Here is a 25,600-nt window from a genome sequence, read left to right on the forward strand (position 1 = left end):
CGGGGGATATTACGGGCAGCAGTAGCGGCAGAGTAGAGGAGGACATCCCGTCAGTGAGGAGCACAACTTCTGACGAGTGGAGAGAAATCATTTTAACTCCATTTGTTGGCTATTTGCTCGGGAGGCAGCAGCCCGGGGGAGGAGATGCGGTGATATCATGAGCACAGCCGGCCAGGGGAGAGAGAAAAGAAGGAGACAGAGAGGGAGAGGGAGGGAGGAAGAGAGAGCACGGGGAGTCGGCTACCACCAGGCCAGCTGAGGATGCTTGTTGTTTCTAGAAACGGGCTCCTCCATCTCCGCGCCGAGTGCTGATCCTCCGCCGGCGCACGGAGCGCACCTCACCCCGCTGAGAGCGCGCCATCGGCGGTCCGTCTGTCCGTCTGAACCCGGTCTGCCCCGCGGCTCTTTGCCTCTTTTCTTTTCTTTCTTTTCTTTTTTTTTATGCTCTACCCCCTCTTCCTCTATTTCCTGATGCAGGACCGGGGAGGGGGTGAGCCAAAGTGTGCACCGGATATTGGAAAACCCATTCTTCTGGCTGATGCCGTTGTGATAATAGATGATTATCTGGACAGCGCCGCATCTCCACTGAACGGCGGATCTTGACCAAACGCGGCCTGGCTTGACAAGAGGGGGGGAAAGAGAGAGGGGGGGAATGTATGAGCTTGGGTGGATTATAAAAACATTTGAGGACGGCAGCAGTAGAGGAGGAGGAGGTGGTGGAGGAGGAGGAGGACGGGGGTCCCTGATATCGATCTGAGCATGGATTCAATCAGGGCATTCTGACTTAGGATATTTGAGACTCTGCTCTTACAGGAATCAATCTGTGGTAAATGTAGCCTCCCTGCTAGAGTCTGGATAAGATTTTTCTTTTTTGGCCAGCTGCATAAGCTACACGGGATCAATCAGCTTTAAACTACTGGTATTTATAGCAAGGGGAGGTGGGGTTTTATGTGGACATCTCCCATCACCGGTCAAACCTCACACGTCCACCTCTCACTGAGCTTTTTCTACCTTTACCCTCTGAGTGATGCTGCTTTCTGTGCCGTGGTGAGACTTTACTCGAGGCCTTACGGAGTGGAAACTGGGCCGGTGCTCACTCCCCTGCGCGGAACCTGACCGCATGACAAACAAATGCATGGGAGTAGCCTGCAGGGCCCGGCTTTAGATCACGACCAGTCCCCTCCGCACCTCTCCTCTCCTTCTCTACGCCGCCTGTGATGTGCGTTACGGAATTACGCACGGAGCAGCAGCGGCAGCAGCACAAGAAGAAGAAGAAGCACCAGGAGCTTTCTTGATCTGCTTTTATATCAGGAACAGAATTTCACCTCGGGAAGGATGAGCAGCAAGGAGCTGACGTTGGGCCAGTCCAACCAGTATGTGGGGCCTTACCGGCTGGAGAAGACTCTCGGGAAGGGACAGACAGGTAGGAACCCCCTCTAGAGTCCTCTGGTTAGGGCCAGCAGGCGTCTGAAGGTGCACCACTGGTTTCCAGGGTGGTACACCCAAATCCAAAATCACTTTTATAATCTGTAATATTCACAGCTCAGGGTCTCATCCTGATTCATTCTTCTTATCTTCACGGTCGCTCGGTAGGGAGAAGAAATCCCAGCAGGCCTCTAAATAAAAAGTCTTTTTCTCCTTATTCCCCCCTTTGAGCTGAGTTTGTGACAGTCTGTATAGCTTTTTGAATTATTTATGAACAGTCCTTCCTTCCTGTTTTTCACGCTGCATCACCATTTGTGATATTCAAACACTTTCTTCCTCCCTCTGTCCGCCTCTCAGGGCTGGTGAAGCTGGGCGTCCACTGCATAACGGGGCAGAAGGTGGCCATAAAGATCGTCAACAGGGAGAAACTCTCCGAATCCGTTCTGATGAAGGTACGAGATCGGACCAGAGCTGTCCTGGCCTCTCTTTGCTGGTTACCCGTCAGTTTAAAGCTTTATTACCGGTCAGGCTAACGGTTCAGATGGTGTTGCTAAATTGCTGCGTAGCCTGAGATCCTCTGACAGAGGTCTGCAAGACTAAAGGTGGCCAAGCTTTTGCAGTCAGGGCTCCTCCAATCAGGGAACCCATCAGCTGTCGTCTGATGACTTCGCCTCTTGGGGATTCTGGTGCATCCAGCGGATATCCGGATAACAGTTAACGGCCATCCGCTTTCTGCTCCATGTGCCAGTCATTCACCGTCCTTGCAAAATAAGACCAGAGTGTCTTTGTATAAGGTGTGGGACGGACGTGCATGCATGCAACTAAAGGCCTCTCATAGAGAACTGCTCAGACAAATGGACTACAAACAAAAAAACAAAAAGCTTCCAGTACCAAAATCTTGTCTCTTACCTCACATAACTTTAGTTAAAAGAGATTAGGGCCTCCCTCAGTTTGGGAACTTACTGCCAGTTGATTAAATTACTTCCCAAAACTCTTCCTTGATTTGATTTGCCTCCGTTTTGAAATGCTCTATTTCTGCCACATCCCTGTTAGGCACTTCTTCTTAACTTCTTCGCGCCAGAAGTCCCTGTGACTGTCATTATGGCGGCTACGGAGCTGAAATTACGTAAGCTTGCACTCTGCAGAAATAGCTTCTGAGCCCTTTATTTTTGTCAAGAAAAATCTGTCAGTGTGTTGTAACTTGGAGCTGCCGAGTGTGTGGGCACTGCTTCTCCATGCCGAACAATAGGGACGGTTTCACTCACCGCTAATTAGGCCCTCTGATGAAAGCTGCAGCAGCCGAAAAACACCGGGTTGAGATGAAATTTAAAAAAGCTTTTTTTTTTTCATGTTGGCGAGAAGTCTGTGCTTTTAAAAGACCGACACGTTGCGCGAACAACACTTTAAGGCACAAGAGTCTTGCCTTGACCAATGCATGTAGCACCAGCTATTGATTCTTACGTTTTATACAGTATTGCTAATTTGTATTGGTTTGGAAAGTTGCCTATTTTCTCTGCTGACTGCCACTAACCACATTGCGAGGCTGCTATCCGCTAGCCTTAGCTTGTTGCGAACCCATAAAACCACAGAGGGTAAAGTAGCTATGTCATGTTCACACTCCTTTGCACTTTGAGTTTTCTGCTCCGGGGCTTCGACGTGATACAGAAGCAAAACTTTTATGTCCGCTTCAAACTATATGTTGCAGCTTCGACGCAATCAATACCCCAATGTGGAGAGGGAATCGATGCCGTGCCTCATTCTGTGCCACGTGTGACTCTGTTTAATAGGTCATGCTATGTGCAGCTGCAGAGTGCTGAAATGAAACGTGACAGATCTTCCAAATTGTAAAGGACAAGCTTGGGGTATATTTAAATCCATTGCAAGACAATAGTTGAGATACTGGCTGCTTGTCCAGAGTAGCAATAGTTGGGCTCCATTGCGAAATCCAGAATGCTAGCATGTTTAGCCAAAGCTAATATGAAGCTACGCTGCCACTGTCCAGGGAAATAACACGAAATGTCAAATCAAAATACTTGCCTCGTTTGACTACAGTCTTGTATGTCATTTTAAATCCAACAAAAGACTGAATTTTGTGAGGAAAGTTACTCCTCATGCTGAGTATAGAGAACTGAAGTCCCTCCCCTTCTGGTGGACCAACCTGCAACCTTTTATCGGACAAAATATGAACAATAGACCATGATGGTGACAAATAATTTTCATATAATTTTAGATATATTCAAAAATACTGAATTGTGCAAGTTGTCAGGAGTTAAATACAGCTAGCTAGGTTAGCAGCTAGCTTGCTATGCCCAAAAGCTTTTTACAAACAAAGACAATAGTGGCAGCTCTGGGTGCATTTCATTCATAATTTTACACTTTTTATGGTTCAAACACTTTTTTATAGTAAATAAGGGTAGTGAGCCAGGAGCTAAATGCTAGTAACTAGGTAGGTTAGCACCTAGCAAAGCGGAATTAGCTTGTCATGGATGTAGCCTGCTCACACACAAATTTCATTCTTTACAGGTTTAAAATACGCTTTATCATATTAAATACATATTTGCTCTCGGTTTAGAATTGTTTCTGGTCATTTCAACCTCAAGACTGAGTCTTTCACTGTACCCAACTCCTTCTTTTATACCCGCTTCCTCCCGCTCTCTGTCTTGCACCATGTTTGCTTCTAGCTCCTCCGTCTGACATTTCCATCTCCATCATTATAACCTACTCCTTTTCTCTCTCCCCACTTCTCTCTCAACCTTTCTCCACCTCTCCCCTACCCCCTCCGTCTGTGCAGGTGGAGAGAGAAATAGCTATTCTTAAACTAATAGAGCACCCTCACGTTCTCAAGCTGTATGATGTCTATGAGAATAACAAATACCTGTGAGTATCCCTGTATCTTTTTCCTTCCTGTTGACTTTTAAAAGAAAACTAAAAAAAAAAAAAAAAGCTTTCCTCACCATCTGAGCCTGAAACAACCTCGAGTATGAAAAGTGTTTACCACATGCACATGTTTCTGTCTGCCTTCAGGTACCTGGTGTTGGAGCATGTGTCTGGAGGAGAGCTATTTGACTACCTGGTGAAGAAGGGCAGGCTCACCCCTAAAGAGGCCAGGAAGTTCTTCAGACAAATCATCTCCGCCCTCGACTTCTGCCATAGTCACTCCATATGGTCTGTGAGAAGCTAAGCAAGCCTTTTTTTTAAAAAAACAATTTATGATCTGAATTTTTTGATTTCTTTAAAAGCCTTTGAGTAATTGTAAGTAATCACTTGGGTGGATATTGATCGTTGTAAAAACACGTGTTGACTTCAAGTCAGCTGGACTCTCACAAGATTTGTAAGCTGCAATTTGTCTTTCCAGACTTCAGGCTTTGGATGTGTTTGCAGTGGAGCTACAGTAGTGCGGAGCAATCAGTTAAATTCAGTTCTATTCTATTCAATTTTATTTATATAGCGTCAATGATAATACAAGTTATCGCAAAACGCTTTACAAAAACCTGGCCTGAGAACGCACTCATAGACGGTTAGCTACGTGCACTTCCCCAGAAATGTAGCTACGCATCGCGGCAATGCAGAGCTGTGATTGGTCGGCTTGGTAGTAGCATGTTTCCGCTTTACTATTTACGGCTGCTTCTCCATCTCTGCAGTTTTTAAATTGATTGTTTTGGATGTTCATGTTCTGCCGCAACTTAAATAAACTTTGAGGACAAAAGTTGCAAAAAAACATAGCTAGCTTACATTGTTGGCGAGTCACAGTTGAAGTGTTGCTCAAGCACTCGTTGACATTGTTGTATGTTGTCATAGGTTTTTAACTGAACTTTTAACTTAAGCTAGCTTAACTTTTAGTTGTAGCATGTTTCTTTTTCACTGATAGTGTAAACGTAGCAAAAACAAATAAAACAATTATCTACTAAATGCTAGCTACATAGGCACCTAGCTAGACTGGCTGTTTGGAAGTTTTCAAAGTTGATAGATAATAAAAATAGAAGATATAAATAGGCCTTTAGCACAGGGCTCTTCGATGTTTTTCATGCCAAGGAACCCAAACTGATGGAGAGATTAATTTACGGACCTACCTATTATATGTGTTATATATTAAACTTGGCCTGGTACTATTTATAAATATACATTATTTTTACCATTTTCCATCCAGTATTAACTTATCCCTGATCCCTTTACTAAATATGTCGGATTCATGTTAATGTGTATTTAAAGAAATTTAAATTTGTGGGGAAAATTAAAAAAAAAAAATGTATAAAAAATGTATAATCAACCAAAGATTTTGCGACCCCCCCTTTTGAAGACCTATGCTTCAGCAATTAGCAAACTATTTGCCATTTAAGACCACCACTTTTTGAAAAACTACCAACAAGACAATGTGAAAATAGTTCAGTCATATAATTCGATGTTTGAGTGTTTTATGTGCAAATGGGTTGTTAAGTTCGGTAATTTATGTGAGCTAACTTCGACTGTGTGCACCATTATGGCTCCGACATTACTATTTAAAAATGAAAATGAGAAATTTAAGTAGAAAAATGTCCCGTTGGTGAAAAACAGATCAGACTCAGGAAGCAGCAGTTTAATATTTAACGTAAATTGAAGAACCTCAGAAGCATCTGTGCAGTAAATGTAGTGACCGTATGTTTTTTAACGTACAGTGTATACGGTATCAGTAAGTATCTGTGTGTTTTTTCTGTGTCCAGTCACAGAGACCTGAAGCCAGAGAATCTTCTCCTGGACGAGAAGAACAACATCAGGATAGCAGACTTTGGCATGGCCTCGCTACAAGTCGGAGACAGTCTGCTGGAAACCAGCTGTGGGTGAGTACTGGGACAAACGACGGCGCAGTTTCCAAAAGCCTCTGTTCTTCTTTTTACATAATCGATGGAAGTATTCGTTAAAAGGTCAAACTGAACCATCAGGCGGGATATGGGCTTAGCAGATAAAATTAGTAAGGGCTTGTAGCTTTCACCTGGACCCGTCTATTCAGTGGATTAACAAGGAGGTGTCCTCGATTTTTGTGCACTCAAAAATCCCTCTGTGTAATTGTGTCCCACTCCTTCCTTTACAGATCTCCTCACTATGCCTGCCCAGAGGTCATACGGGTAAGTTACTTCACCCTCGATGCGTCTTTGTGTGTGTGTGTGTTTGCATTTATAAAAGGTCCCATTGTGTTCGTGCTTCAGGGGGAGAAGTATGATGGTCGCAGGGCAGATGTTTGGAGTTGTGGAGTCATCCTCTTTGCTCTTCTTGTGGTAAGCAGACCTTTTTTTAGCATTTTGTCACTTGTGTTTTTCAGTCGGTGTCTCATGCAGAACGATATTAAATATTAACTCCTAAATGTTGTGGAGCTTTCTGGTCAGTAGCGGTGCTGTGGGACACTGTATCTACAGGTTTCTTGTCCTTATTCAAAAAAAAAAAAAAAAAAAGAATGAAAATCATATTCGTAGCGAGTTTATATGCTAATTTCCCACTTTATATGCAGTCATGTTCACTTCAATTAACGTAAAACAGATGGAGACGCCTGTGCTTGACACTTTTCCACTTTAGGCGGACATGTCTGACCTTGCGAAATTGGTGTTTCTCCTTTCAACCAGAAATAGAGTTGGGCTTTTTTTTTTGGTCCTGCGTCTCTAACCCAGACGTGGAAACTGTTGGTTTTCTGCACAACGTGCCGAATTTTGCCCAAATTAACCATAAAGAGAGACTATGTGTTGCAAACTGCCTTAAAAAACAAAACTGGGACATCAGTACGCTGCATGTAATGATCAGCCACAACATTATGACCGTTGACACTGATCATCTTGTGAAAATTCAATGATCTGCTGGGAAACATTTGGACCTGACATTCATTCGTGTGAACTTAAGACATATAGCAACTACCTAGACCAGACACCCCCTCCCCATGGCAATGACACTCCTTGATGGGAGCAGCCATCCCCAGCAGGACGCAACCACAAAAATGGTTTAGGAACAACTCAAAAAAAACCTGACCTGACCTCCAAATTCACTAGATCTCAAACTGATCAAGTATCTGTGGGATGTTCCACACAACCCATAGGAGCCAAAGGCCTCCATTAACAACAATGTGTTGCCAGACATCACAGGACACCCTCAGAAGGATGAGGGAGACCACCACATTATTAGGAGGGTGGTCATAATTTTATGCTTGATTGGTGTAAATGCCCGAAGAGTGCTCCGTAAACCGGACTAATATCATCACACGACATTAGGAAGGGTTTAATTTGTCGAAACAGAATACGAGTACATTAGTGCGCATGTAAACATAATCAATTCTTTGCCAAACGACTAACTCTTTGGTCTCGGCCTCTGCTAACAAGGGTATGAGACTGTAAAAAGCAAATGAGCCATGTAATAAATTACTTCCAGTAGCACTTTTCCTCTGGCGGCAGTGAATTTAAATGTCTTATTTGCATGTATTTGGTCACGAGCCAAAGTTTCTGGGGAATTTTTTATTTTTTTTGGCTGGAGAGACGAAAAGTCACTCTTACTCAAACAGGTGCAGCAAGTTTTACGACAATCCATCCAACGCCAGACATATCAACTCGGAACAACTCATGGCGGCACAAATGGAAAAGTAATTATTTTGCAAACTAGACATAGTGCTACCGATTTCATGGCTAATCGTCCAGTAAATGTTGGGACATCCTGGCCAGACAGACAGAGGAGGTGAAGCAGGGTCTTCTGAATGCCACGCAAAACCTCTTTGTTTATGACCATCTCCTCCCGTCCATTCCCAGGGTGCCTTGCCATTCGACCACGACAACCTGAGGCAGCTCCTAGAGAAAGTGAAGAGCGGAGTGTTCCACATGCCCCACTTTATACCTCCCGACTGCCAAGCTCTGCTCAAAGGAATGATAGAAGTCAACGCTGACAAGAGGCTCACGGTAAGGAAGGGAAACAGGAGAAAAGGAATACAGTATACCCCGTATCAAAACCTGTGACCTTTGCAATACATTAATGTGCAATGATGGCAGAAACCTTACAAAATCAATAGCTGTTGGGCAGAGGGTGGAGGAGATGTGACTTAGCAACAATGGAGGATGAGACATGATGTGAGTAAGCAGCTTGAATATCCATTATTATCTGAAGACGATGGTTTCTGCAGCTCCTCACGGCATCAAACTTTCTGAACTTTCAAAAGAAAAAAAAAAGAAGTTGCAACCCACCTACGTTGTAGAAATCCCACGTAATCTGTTTGCAAAAGCACAGGAAGCACAAACTGAGGTCGTGTTTAGCAAGTCCTCAATTATCCTCACTGCACGTGGATACAAACATCTCCAGGGTTCGTCCAATGGTAGCTTCCTTCCATCCTTGTGATACAGATTCTGCTAGCTATCTCTGGTGCTGATGCTAAAACAGACCAGCATCTTGTTGCTTACTTTGACATCTCTAACCTATGAACGATGCTAACCTCCTCATTCATGACGTACGCGGGCTTGTTCTCTCCTCCCTAAAACTCTTTTAAACCACCTCCTTGGTTTAACCACTCCACTAAATCTAAATCTAGATCTGTTATCGTCCATATTAGCGTCCAAAGCACATGATCAGTTTTAGACGACGTAGCAGCAAGATGCAGCGTCACCGAGTCTCCGCTTCAACTTTTATGGAAAACTTCAACCTCTATACCAATTTTTAAATTGTGTTTGTAGGCAAATTAAACTTATTATAAATAATTTACGCCACCCTTTTTCCTGAATATTACCGCCATGTTGGTTTAGCGCACGGGAGGAACGGTGGAAAGGAAAATGCTAGCAAGTGGAGATCGCTAGCCATCTTCAAATGCTCGAAAGCAACCGTCTGTTTGGTGGAAAAGTGCATCCCATCAACCAATCAGGAAATGATGTGTCAATGGTTGCTAAGGAAGAGGAAAAAGTTGTGGGAGTGGCTGCAGCCAAAGAGAAAGAAGTCAGATTTGAGAGATTTGGGACATTTAGACTTTTTTACTGATTGGGACATCTGATAGTTTTGGAAATTGTCGTAAATAGTTGTACAAAAGTACATTTCTTTCATTTTAATGTAAATAGTTGTAAATATCTTAGTTGTTTGCTCAATTTGTACATAAGCTTTTGACACTTTTGACACTTTACACTTATAAAAATGTCTAGTTCAACATGTTTCACTGTGAAAAATCCAACTTTTTCCTACTTGGATTTTATGGTTTTTGTGTGGTTTTAGGTCCAGTGTGTTAATACAGTTTGTCAAAATGAAAAGAAATAACTGTAAAATGACACGTGAGGTTGAGCTGAAAAGAACGAAACCAAACAGGGCAACAAGGTGAACCGTTTTTAAGATGAAATATAACGGTAAAAGTAAAAGCAGCCATTACACCCTGGACTCCAGAGGGTTAAAGTGCATCTGAATGTGGAGCCCGACAGCTGCAGCAACAGTAACAAAGGAAGGGGTAGCCTTTAAAGCTCAGGAGCTTTTTGAAAAGGGTGTGACTAACGAAAAGAAAAAAGACCCTGCCCGGGGCTTGGCTTCGAGATGCGACAGAAATGAAACCTGACACGAGACCTTAGAGAGGGAAGGAGGAAGGGGAGAAGACGAGGAGGGTGGAAGGGACAGAGTTTAACAGGAGAAGAAGCTGGTAGAAAGAAAAAGTTAGGAGGGAGGGAGGAGTAAGATTTGCATTAGTCTTTGAATTGTCAGGCATTACATTACTTTTAAGTTACTTTCACCAAAAAAAACTGGAAATCTGGATTGTGCTTTCTCAGTAGATGTTATTACATTCAGTGTGGTTATGTGGCATAATGACTAAGCTAGGCTAACGCTAACAACAGTACAATATAATGGAGCAGTTATGACTCATGGCTCAACACATATCGATGATACAGACACTGTAAATGTGGGTGTATTCATATTGAAAGCAATATTGCCAGAAGCTACTATTGTGTGTTTGTACCGAACACGTAGAGAAAGTTGGCATCATGCTACATGTTTAGTTAAATTAGGTACAAAGATCATTTGGTTTCGCACACACAGTGAACTTAACTATAATGTGTTCGTACTCTGTTCTGTAACACTAACAGGAAGTTAACATTTGTTTTTTTTTTCTCCTCTGCTAATCTCAAATTTGTATAAAAACGTAAACTAATTAAATGAATTTCGGGTTTAATATTCATTGTAACATATGCTACTGATATTCAGAATATTAGGCCTGAACTTTTTTTCTGGGGGAGGTTCAGGCTGATTGATTTGAGGAATCATTCGACTGGCAATTTAACCATTTTATTCCATTTCAATCTATACAAAAATAACTGCAGATCATATTCTAAGTAAATTGAAACATTTACAATCTAACATTTAATGTTAGTTATTATGATTAACATTTTAAGTCCTTTGTTTGTTTTTACTCTCCATCTTTCTGACAACAGTGACTTCAATGATGCGTTCATGAAAACTCCCAACTCGGAAATTTCATTTTCGACATCATAACGTTCACGTTACAGGTTAACTCAGAGGAGAAAAAATAAGTGTGGTATATTGTCACTGTTTGCTGAACATTAAAATATGTGCATTTAGGACGCAGTAATTTCTAAATTTGGTGACTCCGAGCTCTTTTTTTTTTTTTTTTTACCAAGTTGTCTTGAATGCAGCATCAGCATCAGCTGGATCTCAACCAAGTTTTCCAAAACCCACCCTAGTTATGATTGGCTTGTGTTAGTTTGGAGAAGGAGAAGTGTTACTCTCATTCCATCAGTGGACGAACTCAGTTGACACCTTTAAAAAAAAAAAAAAAAAAAAAAATGTTATAATATATATATAAAAAATTAAATTGTGAGATCTGGCATGGTGGTTAAAAGCCCACCACTGCCTTACATCACTACCTTACAGCAAAAACTAATGCATTACAGTAATTACATTACTCTTATAACACACTACTCCCACCAACAATGGAAATAGCAATATCATGTGCGGGTGAAATTAGTTTGCGCTGAAGAGGCGGAGAGTTGGGGGCAACTGTGACAACATGTTTCACCGTGGGCTGCAAAATAAAGACAGAGAGAGGGGGGAAGAAACCGTCCGGTTAGTCATGCAGCTACGACGAGGCAGATTTAATCAAAGCTGTGAGTTCGTCTGATGAGCCGTTGATTAATGGAGCCTGAAACCAGGTCAGACCGTCTCCGTCTCTCCTGTCTGTTTTCTAGCTGCCACCGTGAAAACCACCCACCGCACAACGAGATGGATTTCACACCGATGCGTCCGTAGTCAGCGCCACGAAAACGAACCCACACGTTTTTCTATAATTTATAATGCATCACGCAGAGAACCAGAGCGCCCGAGTTCCTAGAGTTGAAGAAATGCTTCCACTGCACACCTACAGCTGCCTCCTCCCAGCTCTCCTTCCCCTGCAGATCTAAACGAATGCACAGCGTTCGCGCAGAAGACCCACTTTTCCTTTCACGCGCTCGCAGAACTGCAGCTGCTCCATTACTCTAAACCCCGAGAGACGCTGTGCAGCACTGACGGGACGACTTCCGCTGTAATGCGGAGTGTGTGAGAGGATTTGGTGAAGGCTACAGGCTGCGAACCGCTCCTGGGGTTTCATGAAAAACACGAGCCCACAGCTGTGTGAGTGTTGAGCGCGTTTGGCACGCAAACATTTTCCCAATTCGCTCAAAATAAATTCATTCTGGTGGTGTTCGGTCGTTTCGGAGGAAGATTTCATAGCGTGCGAGGCGTTTTTAAACCTCAGAGATTCAAACATCGTGACATTAGATTGATTTGTATGGACTAAATGAATGGGTGGTTAATCATGCTGGTCTGAACGAGGGTTAGAAAAGACAAACACAGCTGGGATCGATGTGCAGTCGGATCAGCCACAACATTAAAACCACCGGAGAAGTAAATAACGTTGACCATCGTCACAATTCAACGTCCTACTGGGAAACTTTCAGACCTGGCATCCATCAATGTGGATGTTAGTAAGACTTGTACCAGCCACCTAGACCAGACCAGACCAGACACCCCCCACCCCGTAGCCATGACACTCCTTCATGGCAGCAGCCAGAACACACACAAAAACGCTTTAGGAACAACTAAAAAAAAAACAAAAAAAAACATGTAGAACATCACCCACTAGATCCCACACTGATCAAATATCTGTGGGATGATCCACAGAGGCCCCTCCCCTCAAACCACAGGACCCAAAGGCCCCCTCATTACCAACATCCTGTTATAAGACACCCTCAGAAGGCCCATGTCCTTTCTCTGATGAGTCACAGCTGCTGTGCAGGGAGACCTACACAATATTAGCAAGGTGGTCATAATGTTCTGCCGGATCGGTGTACATTTTATTTAGTAAGAAAGTTTGAATCTAAAGCCGCGTTGATTTTCAGTCGTGCTGGAGGATCTGTCGCCCACGCAAACTTAGTCAGTGTCAGAGAGCTGACCTTTAGCCCCGCCCACTGTCTCGGCCGTGAGGATGACTGTCTCCGCTTCTGATATCGTGAGGACGTCTCCGCAGACACTCGCTTCCAAATACCATCAATGCAAAGACTTTATATATATCTGTATATATATGTATATATTTATTAAGCTACATAATCTGTTAAAATATAACGACTTACCAGACATTTTACATAACAGAACATAAAAGAAACTAGTTAAAGTTAAGAATGACTTTGTTTTCACTCTGTTTTCTGTCTTTGTTGACTACAGCTAGAAGCAATACAGAAACACGCCTGGTACCAGTAAGTGTATTTACTTATTCTCCATTCAATCCCCCCCCTCCTCTACGTTTTATTATTAGCTCAAAAATGCTCTATTTACATCCACAAAATAACTACGTGCAAGGCAGCGGAGAATAAATCCCCGCTTCCTCCTGTTTATTTCAACATTGCTTTGATTTCACAGTGGAAAACCGTGATATATGATCATAGGAGTAGGAAGCTTTTAAAAGTTCCCTCATCTCACGTACATAATCTGTCATGAGGCAGAGGCCTGTGATCTATTTTGGGATTTATCTTTTCGCCGTGCGTGAACGAAAAGAAAATAAGTGGAAACCAAAAGTAACTCCCAGCACGAACGCAGGGATCAGGCAAAACGAGGCTTTTTTAAAATGAGTGGTTTATGCCTCCAACCTCTAATTATCACCTCTGCCTCTGATATTGGTTTTTGAACTTCGAGGATTAGAAACAGTTCCTTCCACATACCTCTACCCTCTCCAGATAGTTTCCTTTTATCGCTACCCTACTTTACTTATTGAGAGTTGCATGATACAATAAAACCGCAATTAAAACACGTTGACTTTTATAATCAACCTTTTTTTGGCCCAACCAGGAGCGGCCGTAATGAGCCTTGCCCAGAGCAGCCTCCGCCTCGACGGGTGTGCGTGAAGAGGATCGTGTCCTTGACGGATCTGGACCCCGACGTCCTGGAGAGCATGTACTCTTTGGGGTGCTTCAGAGACCGGGTGAAACTCACGCAGGACCTTACAAGTGAGGAGTGAGTAAATGCGACCCGTCAAACTTTTCCACCTTGACATGGCAGAACAGTACGTCGCTCAGAGGTAAACATGTTGGGAGAAGAGCCTGTCAGCTGCACTAATCACTGATTTTTATCAACAATGGATCAAATGACTGTATGTAATGTGAAACTATTACCCAATTTTTGCTTATTATCTTGGCATTATGGTTAAATTGAGCCTTACACTCACCACAAGCAGCAAAAACCTCTTGATTAGCATTTAGCATTTAGCAGCTAGCTTTTGCAGAAACCAAAAAGAAGAATATTTGAGTTCTTACATTATTTTGTGTCTGCTAAATGTGTAATTAGGTACAGAAAGTATGTTGTTGTTGACAAAGACAGTAAATTCTTTGCTCAGTTGATTTGAGGACTAATTATCTAGCTAGCTAGTATGCACGCATGTCGGCGTCTTGTGTGACGCCTTCTGTCTTTACCTTACCCGTCTTTTTAACCGCCTTTGGTTTCTGTTTCTTACTTTCACCTCTCTCTGCAGGGAGAACCAGGAGAAGATGATCTACTACCTCCTGTTGGACAGGAAGGAGCGATACCCCAGCTGCGAGGACGAGGATCTGCCTCCCAGAAACGACGCTGGTAAGAAAAGGCGCCCAAATAGCATGTTGACAATGAAACCGAGAATATATATACATATGTATATAAATTCTAAATTTCAACCCTAGAATGACTCATGACTTAACCCATTGTCAAAAAACAATGTTTATCATCCAGTATTGTTTTCACTTAATATCTAACTTGTTGCTGATGCATTAATATCCATGTAAGCACTGTTTTAAATGTTAATTTTTTGGCCCAATAGACCTTTTATCTTTGAAAAACAAAAACATGAGTGTAAACTGATCCACAGAACAATTTAAAACATTTTATGTGATGCATGGATGCATGTAACTGTCAATATTCGTGACGGTTCACATTTGACCCATATCTACGGAAGCCCTGAGCGGCCATGTGTTCTCACATTATTTTTTTCACATGATAACAAGTCAGTTTCTTCAATTTTCTTGGGATAACGAATTATTATTATTATTTCAAACAAAGCTTTGTTTTCTCGAGATCTTCAAAAACGCAATTGTTGTCTAGCAAACAAACTTACCTCACAGTAGACCTATTACATTAGGGTGTTATTTTAGTACATTATAGTGTTAAGGGCACCCATCAGTCAGCATCACGGAACTCTCTCAAATATATCAAGATCTCAGGAAAACAAATGATAATTAACTCGAGATCTTGAGAAAACAGACAAAATTAACTTGGTGTCACGGGAAAACGGAAAAAAATATATATTATGTGAACAAATGGCCGCTTAGGGCTTCCGTACATAACACCACAGATGTCACCTTCTTTCTTAGAGACTTTCAGAATTTACTACAATGATGAAAAACTCTTTTGTTGTGTTAAAATAGCTGTTCTGGAGGATATCACGAAGCCTTGTCCTCATAAAAACAAGGAAAATGTCCCTTTTTTACACATTTTAAACATGCATCTTCATGGTACTTAATAAATCAGTTAAACTCAGCGTTCATGCAGAGGTGGACCTTGATTAGACCTGGAATTGTGTCCTTAATCTTCTCTGATTGGCTGAATGAAAACTAAGACACAATTTAAGTTATCAAATATAGTTCCTTGCCCCATACAGGATTAAGTCTTTTTATTTTTGCCTTCCTAGACCCCCCCAGGAAGCGCGTGGACTCCCCCATGCTGACGCGTCATGGCCGCTGCCGTCCAGAGAGGAAGAGCTTGGAGGTCCTTAGTGTCACAGATCAGGGGTCTCCCACTCCACCTCGCAGGGCCCTGGACACTAACGCACACAGTCAGAGGTACAAACACGTTTTGTTGCTTGTGCGTTTTCTAGTTGCAGACACTACAAACTCAGTGTGTATTCTTTTTAAGTGAAAAAGCACAGGAAACCGATCAGGGGAGTCGGGACATAAGAGTTAATTTGTGCATGTAATTACTCGCACAAGTTATGAAACCGAAACTTTTATCGACTTTTGAGATTGTTGGACATTCGTCTGTCTTTGGGTACTAACTTTTTTCATTTTTTCAGATCCTTCACATCAACAATATTTCAAATATTAGTTTAAATTATACTCCAACTCTCCAACTTGGAGCAGATTTGCGTTTGTTATTGAGACCTTTTGTATGGAAGAGCATTAGGGCCACCCATGATACTTTGGCTCACAAACACAGGCTTGATAGATGTGGCGTCATTTGTGATATAAGCTGATACAGCAGGTAACAGCGGTAAATATAAATAAATAAATAGTGGTGGCCCAAATAGTCTTCCGTAGTCCGAAGTTTCACCACTTCATCAAACTTTTGCAGAAACAGTAACATGTGCTGGTTGTTATAGTCTCAGAAGGTCAACATTTCGTCTTTTTTCTCAAAGCGCACAATGGGTGACCTTAATACTCTTCGGTACGTTTAGTCCGTTGGACCATCATGACTCCTGTTAATCTTGACTTTCTACCTTTTTTTTCCAAAGGTCTCGTTCAGTCAGCGGAGCATCTACGGGTCTTTCGTCCAGTCCTCTCAGCAGTCCCAGGGTAAGATCGTCACTCCGCTCTGTTTCTGTTCTTCTTCTCCGTTCATTTGTACTTGACGTAAGAGTGAAGAGACTCCAGATTAAGAGATTTTCTTCGTATAATCTGGTCCTCTTCGCCAGTTGTGTTGTGTTTTCTGCTTCTCATAAGTTCCTACAACCGTCCCGCTCATTCTCTATTTGGATCCATTTGGACTCAAGGATGAAATGATTAATTAATATGATCATAGGTCATTGTAATTGAGTGTAGCTCGACAAAGTGACAAACCTTTATATTAAACACTTTTCTTAGTCTTAAATTAAGTTAAGACTAAAGTTCTATGTCCCCTGTTGAAGCTCTAACGTAGTAAACTCTAGTTGTAAAGTAAATGCATATTTGTTTGCAGATGAAAATGTAACTGCATTTATTCCTTTTATCGTAACGTTCAGTTCAGTTTTACTAAATTAATAAGCCTCAAAAAACACATGGACCGAGGCAGAGAAGTCAATCTAACGTCTCGTTTAATGAAAATAATCAATCAGCCTGGCGTGCAATGCACTGATTTCATCGTGCTCATGTTTGCAGTCCAACACACGGCGTATTTTTTATATTTATATACTACAGTAAAACCTGTCGATATCAGCTGTGGTCATCAAAAAACACAAAAACAAATTTCCTGTGATGTGACTGTCTCCTCTGATAACTCGTCCTTTGCTAGTCACGTCTTTCCATCATATTGTCACATCCTCAGTCATAAACATTGTCGCTTCATAGACGCATCATGCCGCCTCATACAAAAAAAAAAGTCTGTGCACATGTCAAAGGGACTGAAAGACAAATAGACGTCACGTCACCAGACCCAGCTTCCATTTGCCTGCATCCAACTGAGGCTTTTTGATGTTTCATGAATCACGAATCACGACCATTGCGTCCTCTCTCATCTTTCCATCCCTGTTTTTTTTCCTCCTTTCCATTTCTCTCTGTGTGCCCATCAGAGCCCGGTCTTCACTTTCAGCCAATCAGAAGTCACCTCCGCCTCCGCTTCCTCCTCCAAAGACCCCAAACCAGGAAGTGCCACGGCTCCTCGGCCCACCCGCCTGCCGCCCGACCCAAAAACCCAGACCCTGCCCTCAAAGGGCCCCGCCGACCGGCCCCAGCTCCACCCCATGAAGTCCCTCCCCCTGCAGACGCCGCGCTCCACGTCCCCCTCCCCCTCCCCCATCCTCTCCCCCATCCCACGCTTCTTCAACTTCCCGTCCCCGTCCGTCTTCAAGTCCAAGAACGTCCACGCCTCCTCTAACTCCTCTGCCACCCCTCCCCCTGTGTCGCAGGTCACGCCGCAGGGCTCGCCGCTGCCCACCCCGCTGGGCACGCCCGTGCACCAAATCCAACACCCTTCCTCCTCCACCACCCCTCCCTCCTCCTCTTCCTCGTCTTCTTCTTCCAGAGCGGACGGGGCCGGCGGGGCCTCGCTGTCGCTGACCCCGCCCTCCAGCCCGGGCGGCAGCGGCGGCATGGCCGCCTCCAGCTCCGGCCACTGGAGGACGAGGCTCAACTCGTTCAAGAACAACCTGCTGGGCTCTCCACGCTTCCATCGACGCAAGCTGCAAGGTGAGTTATTCTCCATCCAGCTTTGAGTTCTTCTAGTCTGCATCTGAGATCTATTATTACCAAGACACAAGCGCGCGTCCCCGTCCAGAGCCCCGGGCTGTGTTGAGTAACGTCTGATTTGGTGATAATTTGTAATTAGGGCAATTAAATTAGAGCTCGTCATCAAGACTGACTGCCCTTTTCTTTCTTTTCACCCTCCTTTCCTTCCTTCTCTGTCTCTGTCTGTTTTTCACACTTTAGTCCCTACATCAGAGGACATGTCCAGTTTGACTCCAGAGTCCAGTCCAGAGTAAGTGCAATAAAACATTTTAACTATTTCAGACTATTTATTTTGCCAGCTGTTTGCAGGCTTGAAAGAAAAAACTATTTTAAGAACTAATAGTTGTTTCTTTTCAAACTGTAAATTATATTAAGATTTTTCTTAATTTATTATCAATTCTCTATGTTTTAAGGACATACAGAAGAATTAAAAAGCTGCTTCTCTTTCATCTTCAACACTTAGAAATACAATTTATCACAATTTAATATCATTAATTTTTAATCTAATGTTAATAGTGTGCACTGTAAACTGAGTATTTTGACATATCATTGTTGAAATGTTCAGATTCATACAATATAAATACTGAAGCATAGCTGCAGAATCATTAGTATACACATTTTCATACATACAAATTTGGTATTCACAAACTGATGATGTATGGTTAACATGAGAAATTAAGCATTTTATTACTACAAAAAGGATCAACTGTGTGCCCCCCGGTGGTCGGCGAAGGTATTGAAAGTGCGCCGCCAAAGCATTTCATTTGGTGTTTGGGTTTTGGTTGTGTCCTGTGTCAAACACCAACACAATGGCATCTTAATGTGATCCACTGGAGTTTTTATTTTAAACGGAAGAAGCTTTAAGTAAGAGTGTTTTAATAATTTACACCATCTTTAGATCGGATTTGTGTTTATTTGTTTTTCGGTTTAATGGCCTTCTTTTTGGATGTTTGGATGTGATATTGGATGTCAAATTGTTATATATGAAAATGCCATTATACCATTATTTATGAATCTGAGAACTCATAATGTGGCCTCCGTATTTACGAGGTCGTAGGTGGACCGCGGAAATTTTTGAGACTTAAAAGTGGACCCTGACTTGGAAAAAGTTGGGAACCACTGAAATAAACACTCAAAGTACAGTAAATTGTAATATTTAAATTCAACCCATGTTTATCTGCAATTTGCAGCAGCTTTCTGGTGAACATAATGCTACATTTAGCAGCTAAAAAGGTTTTCTTGGTAGGTGGAGGAGACCAAAAACAGAGCTACAATTTAATAAACATTGGACTTTGACCAGGTTGCTCTGTGTTTCCTGCACAAATAGCACAAATAGGCTTCAGCTAACATGTTTCTGCCTGAAAAACCCTATTTATAGCATCCAGTCATGTCTGTAACTGTTGTGTTTTATTTGCAGACTGGCTAAGAAGTCCTGGTTCGGTAACTTCATCAGCCTGGAGAAAGAGGAGCAGATCTTTGTCATGATTAGAGACAAGCCGCTCAGCTCCATCAAGGCCGACATCGTCCATGCTTTTCTCTCCGTGAGTACCACCGAGCCCGGATATAAGCGGATAACAATAATAATAATAATCTCACAAATGGATTTGTTTTGGGGACTTGATCTAAAAATCCTTCTTGTCTTTTGTCCTCTGCAGATCCCGTCCCTCAGCCACAGTGTGGTGTCTCAGAACAGTTTCCGGGCAGAGTACAAGTCCTCCGGCGGCCCCTCTGTCTTCCAGAAACCTGTCAAGTTCCAAGTATAATTGTTTCCTTTCTTTATCTCTTCAGCGCAGATGTTTTTTTTTTTTATCAACAATTGAGTATTTTATTGAAAGCTTTGTATAAATGTAGTTAAAATAAAGAAGTTAGGATGCAGATAGTGATTTAAATTGTGTCCCTAGTGTAATAATGTTTTTAATGTAATAATGTTAACAAGTGCCTGAATGAACTTGTCTTCTAATGGTCTAAATTTATGTTTACATTTGTTCACAACTTAAGGACATCTTAGTTTTTTTGAACAATAACACCCTGGTGTTGAAATATTGTCTAAGTATTTCAAGTGAGTGCCCTATAAAGGGTTAAAATGATGACGCAGAGTCTTCCAAGGGGAAAATCTTTTCTTCATCTTTGTCCTTCTTCCTCCGTTAGGTGGACATCGCTTTCTCTGAGGGGGAGAGGGAGCGAGAGAGGGAGCGGGCCGAGAGAGAAGGAAGAAGAGAGATGGGCATCTACAGTGTGACCTTCACTTTAATAACAGGTAGGAGGATGACGTGGGGACGGACAGACAGAGGGACAAAGCTGGAGACACTTTCATAAGATAGAAATAAATTATATATATATATATATGTATATATATATATATGTATATATATATGTATATATATATATATGTATTATATATATATATATATAATGTATATACATATATATATATATATATATATGTATATGTATATATATATGTATATGTATATATATATATATATGTGTATATATATATATATATATATATATATATATATATATATACATATATATATATATGTATATGTATATATATATATATATATATATGTATATATATACATATATATATATGTATATGTATATATATATATATATATGTGTATATATATATATATATATATATATATACATACATATATATATATATATGTATGTATATATATATATATATATATGTATATGTGTATATATATATATATATATATTTAGGAAATTATGTATTTATATAATGTTATATATAAATAATAAATGTATATATATGTTATATTAATAATATAAGATATATATATAATAAATATAATATTATATATAGAATACACATATATATATATGTATATATATAATATATATATATATATATATATGTATATATATGTATATATATATATATATATAATATATACATATATAGTGTTAGTGTGTGTATCTTTAGTAGAAGTGGCAGACCTTCTCTAGTTGTTTCCGCTGCCCTCTAGTGGCCAAAGCGGTGTGTTGCACATTTACTATAAACTCCAAATGGTCTCCAAATTAATTTTTATTTCAGTATCTGTATGTGTCCGTTTTAGTGTAAAGATCAAAGACTAAATACTTAGGTTATTACAGAGGATATTTCCTGAATATTTCCAGGCTACATATTAATCTCTTCGCATCATTTACAGCTGATTTGAGATTTTCTTGAGGTTTTTCTCGTTATTTACTCAAAACGTCCTCTGACTACTTACAAATATGTGAAAAACTTACAGCTTTATTGAATGTTCACGCAGTATCGCCACCAATATCCACAGTGATACAAACGGAAATGCAATAAATAGCACGTGATTTAAAAAAATTATAACTAACTATGCTGTTTAAACTGAGATATTGCACATAATTATACATTTTAAATGAACAAATCTGGTTTAGAAGTTATTTAATTTATGATTTATTAATTCATTTTTGTATTTGTACTTGTTAAAAGGTATGTGAATACTTATTTGATGTTTAAGAATGCCAGTGAGGCCAAATCTGTTATGAGATCAGGTAGTTCAGCTCTTCATGTGCAACTTATAATAAAACAAAAAAAATGCACTGAATTTATCTTTAACTTATTTGTATGAGCTACATTATGTAGCTATAATCTCATAGAAATTATTTGGTGACATACCTGCATATATATCAGATTAATGAAAACAAGCTATTAATTCCATAATTTATTTACACGATACAGTATTACAACTATTTAATCAAATGCGATGGATTATTTGTTTATTTATTTTTTTCGATAAGTCTGGAAATTACGTTCTGGAAAAAGTAAAAAGTAAATTTCAAATGTGTTGAAACCCTGGAATTGAGTTACAGGGGGCATTTAAACTTATATTCACCTCAAGGTTTGGAACTTTGTGCATGTACCGATGAAGATTTCCACCATTTTTGTCTGATGAACTCTCAGTTAAGACAAACTTAATAAGTGACAAGTTGCTCCTGTCTCCTCTCAGGTCCCAGCCGCAGATTCAAAAGAGTAGTGGAAACCATTCAGGCTCAGCTCCTCAGCACTCACGATCAGCCTTCTGTGCAGGCACTGGCTGGTGAGTAGCGCGCACATTCAGCCACTCAGCCCTTCCATCCTTTATTTAACTCGCTTCCCACTCGACTTCACCCCTCAGATGAGAAGAACGGTCAGCTTTCCCGTCAGCCCAGCACCCCCACGCGTCAGAACTCCCGGCGTTCGGAAAGCGGGTCGGACCGGGAGCGCGCCGCGGACGGCGGCGGCTGCAGCGGGAGCGTGAGCGGCGGCGGCGGCGGGAGCGGGAGCGTGAGCGGCAGCAGCGGGACTGCCTTACAAAGGCGAGAGTCCGGGAAGGACAAGACCAGGTTGCTCTCGTCGTCCAACGGCACACAGTCTCACCCTTGAAAAGAATGTCGCGGAAGAGAAGCGAGGGTTGTCGGCGGCGGCGGCGGCGGCGGCCTGACCTTTTTCTCTTCCTCCCCTCGGTCCTTTCCCACATTCTTCCCTCCCCTACTTCCTTACTTCCTGCCTTGCGCCATACTCTTAGTCCCAAGCAATGGGATGGAAGAGAGGGAACGTTTTCCTTGAAGCTGATCCAAGGGACGCGGTATTCGCAGGGGTTGAGCTGATCTCGAGTCGGCCCTCAAAGGGCAGCTTCTACGAGTCAAACGGAAAGGAAGTCTGAAACGTCCCATCTCACCATAAGAAAACACTGGAAAAGCTCACAGGCAGGGAAACACATGCACCTGCTCCAACGAATCGACGAAAGCACATGACGTTCCCAGCGGCCATCACATGCAACACGTGGTTTCAAAACTCGACGGGAAAAACCTCCAATCGGCCATTCGCGGAAACGGTTGAGGAAGACGACGGGCGTTCTCATGTATCATTTATTTCAGTCACACGAATCAGCAAATCTCCTCAACCTTCACCTGGCGGGTCACATGACGGGAAGCCCCGCTGCTCCTCTCTTCTCCAGACGAAAAAAGGTTTGCTCTCGACGCGAGGATGTCTTTTGAGAGTTGAAGGTAGATCGTTAAAATGGATTTCATCAAGAAGTAATTAGCAAAATGAACAATGAAGGAGTTCGAGAGCGGAGTACGGAGAATGGATCAGACGTGGGCCACGTCGTAATAGCCCTACAGTTTCAGTTTAACACACAACTTTTCCCTGAGTGTACGCCCCCCCTCCCTCCCACCTCACAACTACTTCTGAGTTACACTGATAAAGCTATGATACCATATTGCCTTTAACGGAGGAGAAAAAGTGGATAGCTAGTTAGATTGAGCCCCATTCCGAGGACACTAGTCACACACAACAGGTAGGATCCCCTCACGAGTGAAAATGACTGGATGGAAGACAGGGAGGTGAATGGATAATAGACTAAACATAGAAAAGGAAGGAGAAAAGAATAACAAATAGCCAAAAGCCTCGTCAGCTAGCTTAGAAATTAGAATGAAAGTCAATCTGGTTAAAGGATGGGAGTTTTGTTTTCTAGTCTGTCCTTTTACAACATTCATATGCCGTGTAGAAAAACATAAACTGTAGTTTTTCTGCTCAACATTCAAGCTGTGAAACCCTGTGGTGTTCAGCTGAAGCTAATATGAGCTAATGTGCTGATATGAATAACGACAATTATCCAGTCAGACCTTGGCAACCATACAGGTTTTCTTGTTTGAGATTATTTTTTTCTCCTTTTAGCTCCACACGATATATAGCCGTCAGGTGCAACCAGTGTTAGCATAATTTGTTTGCTAATACAGCTGATAAAATACAACATTGTGCCTTCAAATGGGGCTGTGTTTACTGTGTTCGTGAAAAAAGTCCATAGTGTGGTGTTTTACGACCTGGTTAGTGGACATTTTCTGATAGAGTTCACAAGTTGTGACGTGTTAGCTCGTAAAAATGGCGAATGTTGACATTGAGTAAATACACTGCAATTTAGCCACATAAAGCTTCATTCTGAATTTCCTAAGGATATCCCCAACAGCCTCATGTTTGAATTATGCCTTTGCATTTCATATATTAAGCCACTTGGTTGTTAGCTTGCTAATCTGTTAGCCTAGGTGGCAACAGCAAGAACGACAAGGAGTAGCTTTCAGAAGACTTTCCAGGTCATTAATATAAAACACAACCTGTAAACATGACCCCATTTACAGGCACCATTAGCCATATTGTTGGATTATTGCAATAAGACAATTTAGCTAGCTGTAGCTATCCGACATTCCCAGTATCCGAGTCAAAAATTCCAACTAGACGGCTGATGTTTAGCTTCACATTACTGTCACTTTTAGGTTTAACCGTGGTTTTAGCTTGGTAGCTATACCATTAGTATTCGCTCACTGGTTGAATAAGCTTTCAAAAACTGTGTTTATTTAGCTGCAAGGTGTTTCATTTCAGCTAGCTTTAGCCTCATATTAGCTTTTGCTAAACTCCTGCAAGCATTTTTGCCACTCACGCTTTCAATGCAAATATTAGCATGTGAATATTGTACTAAGAATGGTTTGGGGGAAAAAACACACCCCTCCTTTAACTGAGATTAAGATGAGTAAATATAAAGAGGCTGGTCAAACAGGTGTTCAGCTATTTAGACCCACTATTAGGCAACCGAAACCTTCCCCATGTTTCTTTTACTTTGACAATAGACCCAGAATGTTGCAGGGTGACTCTAAACCCCCAACGAGCCTCAGTTGTTTCTGCCTCTACCAGAAAACAAAAGAAGGACCCACGCAGAGAGGTGAACAAATAATGTACTATTCATAAGAGGCAAAACAAGAAAGTCCCAATGAAAGAAAGAAAAAAAGGGCCTCAGGTGTGTCTCTTGTCATGAAAACTCTGCACGCAAACTGCCTGGGAAGGAAAAATGAAGCCACAGTTAAAGAATGAAATGTGCTTGTTTTATTTTTTACCGTCTGTTCCTTCGTTTTTCTACTCCGCTCTGACCTTCGTGTGTTTTAATTTAATTTAATTTTAATGTTTTTTTTGTGTGTGTGTGTGTGTGTTTGCGAGCAGCAAACAGAACGTGGCACCAACCATGCCAAAAAGTTAGTTTTTTTTTAAATTATCACAAGAGTCGTATAAATATTTTTGTTCCATATATTTATTGAAAAAAAAAAAATTTATTTATTTGTGTATTTATTTATTTATTTGTTGCGTATTTGTTAAAAGTGGGATGTTATTTTTTTTCAGGAATGCGGAAGCAGGGCATGATTTTAAGACTTCAAGGACCAGGAAATTTAATTTACAAGATGTCTCATGCTGCAAAGCGAAATAACTTTCCCCTGAGAGAAACTGAAACATTTCCTCTTGTTTAATTCCTTTTTCCAAATCTATGCTGCAAAAACAAAACAGCAAAAAAAATCGCTTTATAATGGCTCCCTCGAGTTTGATTTTACTCATGTATTGTTTGGTTTGTCTCTATAGTTGTTCACATTTTATGTTGCTACACCAAAATGTCATGTTTTTTTGCATTTGCACAATAGTCTGAAAC

The 25,600-nt window shown here is 41.4% G+C and overlaps 1 protein-coding gene across 3 annotated transcripts; it reads left to right on the forward strand.

Moving 5' to 3' along the window:
- Positions 1-671: 671 nt before the first annotated feature.
- brsk1b (BR serine/threonine kinase 1b) lies at positions 672-22,713 on the forward strand. Of its 3 annotated transcripts, none has more exons than XM_047572362.1 (20): positions 672-1,423; positions 1,783-1,877; positions 4,217-4,302; positions 4,450-4,590; positions 6,123-6,239; positions 6,491-6,524; positions 6,606-6,674; positions 8,181-8,327; positions 13,105-13,136; positions 13,726-13,890; positions 14,405-14,502; positions 15,593-15,743; positions 16,412-16,472; positions 17,444-18,059; positions 18,300-18,348; positions 19,516-19,639; positions 19,754-19,855; positions 20,247-20,355; positions 22,100-22,189; positions 22,268-22,713. In XM_047572362.1, the coding sequence occupies exons 1-20, from the start codon at positions 1,336-1,338 to the stop codon at positions 22,513-22,515; spliced, it is 2,622 nt and encodes an 873-aa protein (XP_047428318.1). In that variant the 5' UTR covers positions 672-1,335; the 3' UTR covers positions 22,516-22,713. The 3 variants fall into 3 exon arrangements, with proteins under 3 accessions (XP_047428318.1, XP_047428319.1, XP_047428320.1); XM_047572363.1 differs by having other exon boundaries at positions 17,780-18,059; XM_047572364.1 differs by lacking the exon at positions 4,217-4,302 and having other exon boundaries at positions 1,403-1,423.
- The last annotated feature ends 2,887 nt before the right edge of the window (positions 22,714-25,600 follow it).

Source organism: Mugil cephalus, chromosome 20, assembly GCF_022458985.1.
Source record: "Mugil cephalus isolate CIBA_MC_2020 chromosome 20, CIBA_Mcephalus_1.1, whole genome shotgun sequence".
Lineage (NCBI taxonomy): Eukaryota > Metazoa > Chordata > Actinopteri > Mugiliformes > Mugilidae > Mugil > Mugil cephalus.